The sequence below is a fragment of the Labeo rohita genome, unplaced genomic scaffold (assembly GCF_022985175.1).
Source record: "Labeo rohita strain BAU-BD-2019 unplaced genomic scaffold, IGBB_LRoh.1.0 scaffold_139, whole genome shotgun sequence".
NCBI lineage: Eukaryota > Metazoa > Chordata > Actinopteri > Cypriniformes > Cyprinidae > Labeo > Labeo rohita.
Window position 1 is genome coordinate 138,906 of NW_026127549.1, and position 10,637 is coordinate 149,542.

A 10,637-nucleotide genomic window follows, 5' to 3' on the forward strand; every position below is an offset into this window, starting at 1 on the left:
ATTGACTTGCATTGACAGAATGTTCAGATCAAACTCCCCAACTGTCAAAAATTCAAATCTAAACTCCTTGAAGCCCTAGACACAATCAAACTGCTATCTATGATTATAATCTATCATTTCTAATGATATCATTTTTTTAGATACATGTTTCTATAGTATGAAAGTCTATACTGAAGTACAAAGAAAAATTATATACACATTTTTATCTGCATTATATGTATTTTTGAGCAATGTGATTTTGATTCATATTTCATTACCATGGTAGGTAATTTGTCAATTTATTAGACAATGATAGAATATATATTTTTGGCCAGCGTATTTTTCTAATGGATCATTTTGTATGTAATGACCACACAATATTTTATCGTTCTAAAAGGATCAAGAAAGCCAAAAGAAAGAGAAAAGTTATTATACTCTACACTACATTCAAACTTTAAAACTTCTAAATATTTCAGACTGAAAACCATCCAAACTTAAAACTTCTTAAACTTCTTAAACTATTTAAACTTTTGAAACTTCTTAACTTTTAAACTTTTCAAACTTTCTGGTCCGGCTTTCTCAAGCCAACTTAAAGTTTGTCTTGACAAACTTTTTTATCTAGTTATACAATTTAACTTGCGATGTAAATGGGTGGTTTGGGGTCAGAGATATTGTTACCAGGTTATTAACTATTTAGGCGGCAGACCAGTTCTGTAGCATGGGGATTGATAAAATCGATTATGATAACAAGTGCTGCATGCCAACATCTTCAGCAACATCAAGCACAAGATGTTTTTTTTTTTTTTTTTTTTTTCAATAACTCTTATGTATTGTTGGATTGTATGAAATACACATAGGCAGCATATGTGACTTTATAATATAATTTTATAAAGTCCTATAATTTTACATGGTCACATTATTGAATCAAATGTATTTGTTTGCTTGCAGCTCTACAGTGTGGTCTACTACTCTTTGTACCCTGGGAAGGGCAATGCTGTCACAGGGCAGTTTTTTGTAAGCATTATTTAAATTAATTTATTTTTTATTTACAGTTGAACTTGAAAGTTTAGTAACACCTTGCAGAATCTGCAAAATGTTCATTATTTTACTAAAATAAGAGGGATCATACAAAATGCATGTTATTTTTTTATTTAGTACTGACCTGAATATGATGTTTCACATGAAATTTGTTTACAAGAGAAAATAACATTCAAAAGTTTACATACACTTGAATCTTGAAGACAGACTGTACCTGAATGATCCACAGCTGTGTGTGTCCATTGTTTGTCCTGAACAGTTAAACTACTGTAGTTCAGAAAAATCCTTCAGGTCACAAAAATTCTTTGATTTTCTGGGCATTTTTGTGTATTTGCGTATGAGTCCCTCAGTTGTACTCAGTGTGAAAAGGTGGATCGCAAGATCATACAGTCATTGTTGAAAAGGGTTCAAATACACAAAAATGCTAAAAAAAAAAAAAAAAAAATCAAAGAATTTGTGGGACCTGAAAGATTTTTCTGAAGAACAGCAGGCAGTTGCAGGACAAACTGTTCAGGACAAACAAGGGACTCATGAACAACTATCACTAAACAAAAGCTGTGGATCATTCAGGTAACAACACAGCATATGTAAACATTTGGATGAGTCATTTTTATAAATTCAACTATTATTTTCTCTTGTGAACTATATGTGAACATCTTTTATGTGAAATATCTTATTCAGGTCAGTACTAAATAAACAATGACATGCATTTTGTATGACAATCCCTCTTACTTGGTAAAAAAAGACAGAACATTTTGCAGATTCTGCAAGGTGTATGTAAACTTTTGAATATAACTCTATTTATTCATATATTTATATTTATTTATTATCTAGGCTACATCATTTCCATTCACTATTTTCCCCATGCTGTCTGATTTTTTCTTGGTATTGTGGTTAACAGTTTTTGTCTTTGTGTGTGTTTCATGACTGTTTTGGTGGGAATAAATATACTGCCAGACGGGGAGTGAGCAGAAGATGAGGACAGTGGTGTGGAGTGATGGCCATCAACCCTGCATGTCAACAGTTTTATTCAGTCCAAAATGATTTTTAAATGGAGAACGTCACAGAGAGGGTCAGTGGCCTGTTTGCCACCACCAACGGACCCTGCATTTAGGAGTGATGGTTATTAGACACTTGTTGTTGTTTTTGCTAATTGCTAAGCAACAGCACAATAAAATTACAGCAGAAACAAAATTACAAAGTACTGTAAAAATACAGTACCATACTGTTTTGTAATCATACAGTACCATGCTGTAAAGTTGCATTACAGTGCATTGCTGTAAAACAAAATACCTTTCTGCCAGTAACTTACTGTAAAAATACAGGAAAATGTTTAACAGTGTAGGCTACATTGGTACAGAAATGTAGTCTGATGGGTGGATAAACAGCTTCTGCATTAAAGTTTGTGTCTATTATTGGCTGGTTTCAGTTTGTGTGTGTTTAAAAATTTTGTAATCCATACCCAGATTGCACATCTAAAAAATATGCCTTACAGATGTAAATGTAGACATCAAATAGACGTTTCCATGATGTTCTCTCCTGGTACAAAACAAACAGTTTATTGTCCAGCACCAGGGTGTCTGATCTCAGCATCAGTCTCTCCTATATCAGGATAAAAACACCTACAGCTGTGTGATCAACAATACCATCAACAACCAGACCATTGCTGTGATTCTACTGAAGATGTGATCTGATTGGTCGTCTCTGTTTGGTGGGTGTGGCTACTGTGGCTGTTTTGGTTTATGACATCAGATCCACAAGAGGTTAAATGAAGAAAATATAACAGATAAGTCTTGTATTCATGAACATTAATGAACAGCTGCAATTATATAGAAGAATGTATATCAACACCAGTGTTGTCTTCACTGTTCTACAACAGTATGTAGTTCTTTCTACTATTATCCCCCATCTTAAATTTCAACATCAGGTTCATCTTATATTTGTGCCAGTTTTTAAAGCATCATTGGTTTGGATCTGATCCAGTTATAAACATTAGACAAATGACTGCAAGCATCTCTGTGTTGTTTCAGTGACATTTACAATTATTTGTTAAACAATTTATTTCACAATATGAATGACACATCTGTGTTTTATTCTGTATTAGTGTTTCAAATGAAATAAAATGTACTTTTACATAAACCCTGCGTTTGGGCTTAGTTTAGACTGATTTATATTCACAATAAAATATTTGATCTGTTCATTAAAACTCAAGTGTAAACCTGCTTTTCTGTTTCAGTTAATTGATGTGATCATTTCAACTGACTGAAATAATCAAATAAACAGTTTAAACTCTGTATAAATCAGTGAAAAGTATCATATAATTCTCTAAATCGATTAACAAACACACAACACAATTAATAACACAACATTTTATTGTCATAATACCTAAAATGTGAACTGAGAATACTGTGATGTGTTTTCTTGTTATGACACTGGTTTCTAAACAAGCAAAAGCTGAAGGAATGAAATGTTTAGACAGTAAGATCATCTGTTACCCCTGTATGAACACACATATCAGATATCGCATTCACATCTTATTGCGCGACAGACAGATTTAAAAATAATATAATTGCGTCTATTATTTTTACCATACAGAATATTTAAGCATGAACACTTCAATAAAGCACAAATATGTGTGATGTAACAGTGCAAGAGCATCAAATAAAAACAAACAAGAATAAAAGCATATATACATTCATTAGTTTGAGATCATTCCTGAAAAAGTTTGCAGCCATTTCACAGTGTAACATCCTGCATCACAATGGATCAGTCAAACTGGCTCTTAGTACAAAACAACATAATATCATCAGTGCAATATCAGCATCAGCACAAACAGCAAACTGTTACATCAGTTTCATCATAAATCAAAGCATGTTTCTATAATTATGTCAAACCAAATGAAAGCCTTCATTCATTAGTTTTTATATTTCAACATTGCAAACGGCTTGACTTCATACACTCTTCATGTGTATACTGTTATAACAACTATAAGCTATTGCTGTTCTCTGTTTCAAGATCTGTTGGCCAATTCAGTCTTTTCATTAGCAGGATCATCTGTGTGCTGGTTCTGATGGTTTTGTCCATTCTCTTCTAAATTGAGGAAAGAGAAAAGAAAACACGTAAGTCCAAAGAAGAAGAAAAAAACAAAACAAAAAAAAAAACAGTCCGAACTCATATAACACTGATGCAGCATTGAAATAGTAGTGTTCGATAAATTAATTAATGAAATCATAGTAACAAACATTAAATACTGAGGGTTATGAACACACAATAAGCACTTGAAGAATGAAGCTTTTGGTTAATTGCATAGTTTTGCCTCGTATTTGACCGATACATTAACAATAACAGTGTTGTACAGAGAACTACAGTGACACTGAAAATAATGGGTCAATTACTGATAGTGTTTCAAGCAGTGTAGAAAAATATATTAATTAATATATATATATTTATATACACACATCTTATTATTTTCCACAGCACCTTAAAATCTGTTTTCAAATTGGTTAATATCTAAATGAGTCTCAGAAAACAGTATTTTTATGGCTTCTCTTAATCAGAAAAATTAGAAAGTCAGTCAAAAAAAAAAAAACAAACAAACAAAAAAACAGCTCTGTCTTTATATTTGTATTTAATGTTAATGTTGTTATGATGTCTAAACGAACAACAGAATGAATCCATATCTCACACACAGTGTTTGTTCTTCCTGGTCAGATCCAATGTCTTGTGAAAAGCAAACAGATTTTAATTTATTGTAAATCTTTTATTGGCACAGTCAGACAAAAACCCACTTAGACATGAAGAGTCATCTAAATGTCACATAAATCAGCCAATCACACTTTTATTTAGTTTTTGTGTGCCTGAAATGACTCCATCCAAAAGCAATCTATATATATTTACAATATATTTAGAATATATAGTCCTACTTTTCGATCTAGTTGCTTGTTTTTTAATAATATTTATTTTTAGTTTAACATTCTTTTTATGTTATTTCTGAGTAATACATGACTTTATTTCAGAGTATGTTCAGAATGACACTCAGTTTGCTAAAGGCTAAAGGTAAAAGGTAAAAACATTTCTGCATTAATGATGTTTCTTTTGTAAAGTTGTTTAATACTAAATATATTTAATATCACCATGTAATCTTTATTATTAAGATCCATAATACTCCTATAAACACAAAAATGTTTCAAAAGCTACTGAGAATAAACTCTATCATAATATCTGTAAAAAACTGTGTTTATGTATGAGTTTTCTTTAGACACACAGAGACACAGCTCACAGTAGATCAGAATTTGCCCTTCATCTGTTATCATCATAATGGTAATCAGATTTTTATTTTTTATTTTTATTTTTTTTATATATTATATAGATTGTGTGCAATACTTACGCCCACCGCTTCCTAGTTTACAGATCTTGTGGCAATAGTAAATCACAACAGCAGCTGCAGCTGCAGCCACCAGAAGAACAACAACAACAACAATCCCTGCTACAGCACCTGGAGACAGACCTGAACCTGAAACAGCCAAAGCGAGACAGTCATTAGTGTCAACAAAAACTATAAACATCAGCACTATGTAACCTGAGTAAAGATCTGATACTGTAATGATAAAGAGACACAGTAATTACAAGTAACTTGAATTACATAATCAGATTACTTTGTCAAATAACTAGAAATGCATTGTGTTACTTTTTCAAATAAGTAACGCAAGTTACTTCGTTTTCCATTTATTGACTGAGACCTCTTTTGACTTCAGTTAAACATCACTTTTTGTCTCAAATAAGAGTGCTATTGTTATTAACTTTTTTTTTTTTTTTCTATTAAAAAGTAACAAAATAACACAGTTACATTTTTAGGGAGTAATGCAATATTGTAATGCATTACTTTTAGAAGTAACATCACCCAAAACTGGTCATTACTGTGAAAGTGTGTCTGATCTATAACAAACAATAATAGAGCTGCAAACAAACAATAATATCATAATATCACTACATTACATGAGTTAAGATCTGAACCTGTAATGATAAAGAGAGACAGTCATTAGTGTTAATGTGTCTGATCTATAACAAACAATAATATCTATCCATCCATCTATCTATCTGTCTGTGTGTCTTCAGACAGACCCATTATAACCCCGCCCCCAGCGTTCTTTGTGCAGCTCTGATTGGACAGTCAATCAAAACATTTTAACAGCACTGCTGACTGTTGTGAAGTCAAACTCTGCACAGGCTTTAATATTCACTACAAACAATCAGCAAATGTAAAGTTTTAACGAATGAAAAATTGTAGCCAACAAAGAACTACAGAGATCACAGTTTGTATTTCACAATCAGCCTCATGCAGGTATTCAGTCATAGAAGTTTGTATTTAGAAACCTTATTCAGCCTTGCCAAAGATGCATTAAGTTATTCAAGTGCCACTATTATCATCAAAAATAACTGCAAAAATAATGACTGTATTCAGTCAGATTTCCTGAACATTATCCCTGTCTTTCACTAATCAAAGGTGTCCATCATCACATAGTGCACTGTATTTTTGCTGTTTATAAGGTACATTTGCTATAGCAAGAAAAGCCCAGAGAAAATGAAACCAGGTGATCTTGACTTATTATCCATGTTGTGATCATCATCATGTGATGTCCTGCTCTCATCCACAGTCTAATCTTTCATAGGAAATGTGATGTGTTATTAATTTCACATAACTGGTTACAGTAACTCTGTCACACTACAGTTTGAGAGTTTAGCTCCAATCCTAAATAACACACCTGAACTAGATAATCAAGGCCATCAGACTCATTAGTTATTAAACCAATGAAACCACATCTCTGCACACAATAGACTCATTTGAGATGCGTCGCCTTGCCTGAAATTTAGGCGAGAATTGATCGCTGTATTGAGGGGAGGAGTGAAATAAGCTCAGTCAGGACGGACAGTTCTGACCTCTTGAATTATGACAGATACATATGAGATCAAGTCCTGTTGCTTTTATATGAAAATAAATATGATGAACAAGACACTTAAAGTGCTTGCTATTTAATTCCATAAGAAATACATATTGATCAAGCATCTTTACTTTAAAGCAAACAATTTGCATTTAATGCAAACTTTGTAATTTTTTAGAAATATGGCAACAATCACATATCTCACACAGAGATCACACTGCCATAGTGTTTGGGAATATTCACACATAATTTTAAACACATAATCACATGATATTAGATATCAGAAAAAAAATCAAACATTTTAGAAGAGAACATCACGGTTGTTTTGAACCAATGAGCATTAAGCTGTGTCGTCAGCAAGTCGTTTCCCATCATGCTTTTGGTCAGCACAGCCAGAGGGAAGCAACTGCACTCATATACACGGGCGACTGCTGTCGCGAGAGATTTTTGGAATATGTCAGCGTGACATAAGAGCAAGGAAGATTGCCCTCAGACACTTTTCTAACTGGCATGCATTTTGCAGTGATCACTGGCGCAGATTTTGCTCATCTCAAACAAGCCTTTTTTTGTGTCTCCCTTATTCAGCTTAACACACATGAACTCAGCTGAGCATGTAAAAAAAAAGGGAGACATACAAAATGTGCAGAGAAGTAGGTCCTCATGATAGAAAACCACTGATTTAAAGATGCCAAAATGCATGCTGGGTACCATCTGTGACTCCCAGCATGCACTGCGGTATGAATTATGCAGCTGAACTGTCTTAGTATTTTCTTTATTAACTAACAAATTACAACAGTTTAAATACAAATGTTATGTTTAACTATTCAAATGAAGTTGTTGTGAACACTTGTGTTCGTTTAACTTTAAAATTGTTGTTAGAGCTCTGATCTAAATAAGATCACTTTTATATTGATAGATTTGATCTACTCACCAGTAACAGTAACAGTGAATTAAGTCTCTTCCTAAGAAACCACAACTAGACCCTATAGTGAACTGACAAATTACAGATCCATTTCTAATCTTCTTTTTATGTCTAAAATTTTAGAAAAAAGATGTCTGCTCAATTGTGCTCCTTCTTGCAAAAAATTATCTCTATGAAGAATTTCAATCAGGTTTTAGGCCCCATCACAGCACAGAAACTGCACTTGTTAAAATCACCAATGACTTGCTTCTTGCGTCAGACCAAGGCTGCATCTCATTGCTAGTTTTACTTGATCTTAGTGCTGCATTCGACACTATAGATCATGGCATACTAATAGATCGACTACAAAACTATGCAGGTATTCAAGGGCAGGCTTTAAGATGGTTTAGATCCTACCTGTCTGATCGCTACCACTTTGTTTATCTAACCACAAGGATCTGTCCTAGCTCCTCTGCTATTTTCAATATACATGCTGCCCCTTGGTAATGTTATTAGAAAATACAGGATTAGTTTCCATTGTTATGCTGATGATACTCAACTATATATCTCAGTGCGACCGGATGAACCTTCTAAATTATCAAAGTTAACAGAGTGTGTTAAAAATTTAAAAGATTGGATGACCAATAATTTCTCCTATTAAATTCAGATAAGACAGAGATTTTACTTATTGGATCAAATGACAATACACAGAATCTCTTGGATTACAATTTGTAACTAGACGGATGTACCGTTCTTCCTCTACAGTCAAAAATCTGGGTGTTATATTAGACAGCAACTTGTCTATTGAAAAATCATATTTCCCATGTTACAAAAACAGCATTCTTCCATCTTAGAAACATTGCCAAGCTACGAAACATGTTACCTGTTTCTGACGCAGAAAAGCTAGTTCATGCATTCATGACCTCTAGACTGGACTATTGTATATGTGTCTTCCAACTTACTTCATACTTTAATTTTACTGTCTTTGTTAGGAATCAACTAAATTATAAAAATGTACTGAAAAGTAAAATAAACAAACACATACATGTAATATTGGTGTGGTCCTCACTAAAACAAATGTAATCTACCATTCATGACCAATCATTTAAATAAAACTAAAATATTCACTTTAGAATAAAAAAAAAAATCTTGACTTAATTATGAAACGAAGCAACACATTAATGATTACGATAGTATTTCCTTAGCAAGTATCTAGTCTTCTAGTCTTTTTCACCAAAATTCTTTGAGAGATAAAATTTTAAAACTGGACAAATACACGTTTAACTGTTCAAATTATGTTTAAATTTGTCAATTTAAATTCAAGATGGTTCATAGATCTCTTATTTAAATCTTATCATTTAAAAAAGATTGTACTTATATTGACAGATTTAATCTACTCACCAGTGACAGTAACATTGATTCTCCTGTTTATGGTGTAATTGCTGCTGCTGATCTGCAGTTCATAATCTCCAGAATCTGTGGTTCTGATGTTTGTGATGTTCAGATATCCAGTCTGATTATCCAGCTTCAGTCTGCCGCTGAATTTCCCATCACTTTCATTGAACTGTTTTTGCTTTTTAGGGATTTCAGCTATGAGACGGTCTCCAAACATCCACTGTATACTGAATTTATCTCTCTGTATTTCAGTAAGACCAGTGTGTAGAGTGACTGAATCTCCCTCCATCACTGACACTGACTTCACTGCACCAGCAGATACTGCAAAACAAACAGAAACAGTTTCTGTCAGTTATCACTTTTCCAACAGTCACTAAACAGATTTAACAGTTCATTGAGTCTTGTCTAATGATTTTCTTCAACATTTTCAATATTTTCTGCAACTAACTCAACTAGTCAAATATAGAGTGGATTTTACACATAAATTCACACAAAAACACACAAAGTACCATTCAAATGTTGAGTCACTAAAACATTTTTGTCAATGAAAGAAACTAATGCTTATATTTATCACAATATTAAAAAAAAAAAACTAATGCTTATGTTTATCAAAGTAATAACTAATTAAAAGCAATCTAATTCATTACATTTAATGTCTTCATTTTACCCAATAACTTTAGCACTCTCTTTTCTAATTCTAATCTTTAAAAAAATACCTTTTAGGACTTCCACTCTATTTGTTTTCCAACTGCTTGTTTTCTCAAAAAAAAAAAAAACTAACACCAGCTTTCTCTATTATTTTTCTATTCTATCTATTTGTTTTCTTTGCATTTATTAGATAATTTTCGAAAAGCAAAAAAGGCCTCTAACACTAGCTTTCTCTATTCTTTTTCCATTTTATCGATTTTCTTTTTATTATATAATAAAAAAGGCTAACTGAGACTTGTCATAGCACTTGCATATCATTGCTCTTTTGTTGATTTTGATTGTGTCCTCATTTGTAAGTTGCTTTAGATAAAAGCACCTACTAAAAGACTAAATGTAAATGTGAATGTACATTTTACCAAGTGCTGACAAAACTCCAGCCCTCAGAAGCCATAAGCCATAAAAAAGATAAAAATAAAAATAAATAAGTAAATAAATAAACAAAAAACCTTGTTGCACAATCCCTGAGAAGTCATGCTAATGTGCTTACTTGGTGCTCTGCAAAGCTGACACTTGCAGGTCAAATCATGGTTATAAAAATGACCAAACATAAGTACATTTACAGAAACACATCAGCCTGTTGTTATTTTAATAGTTACATAGTATTCCAAACACTACTGTCTTGAAAAAAGAAAGCAAACCCAATCTAAAAACGTTTGAGAAACAGATTGGTGCTCAGC

General features: G+C 32.6%; 1 protein-coding gene across 1 annotated transcript; it reads right to left on the reverse strand.

The window, feature by feature from the left end:
* Nucleotides 1-3,401: 3,401 nt before the first annotated feature.
* Nucleotides 3,402-9,691, reverse strand: LOC127158207 (carcinoembryonic antigen-related cell adhesion molecule 1). The gene is made up of 3 exons (XM_051101361.1): nt 9,259-9,691; nt 5,405-5,530; nt 3,402-4,107 (listed from the first exon to the last, which is right to left on the reverse strand). The coding sequence occupies exons 1-3, from the start codon at nt 9,539-9,541 to the stop codon at nt 4,028-4,030; spliced, it is 489 nt and encodes a 162-aa protein (XP_050957318.1). The 5' UTR covers nt 9,542-9,691; the 3' UTR covers nt 3,402-4,027.
* Nucleotides 9,692-10,637: the final 946 nt, after the last annotated feature.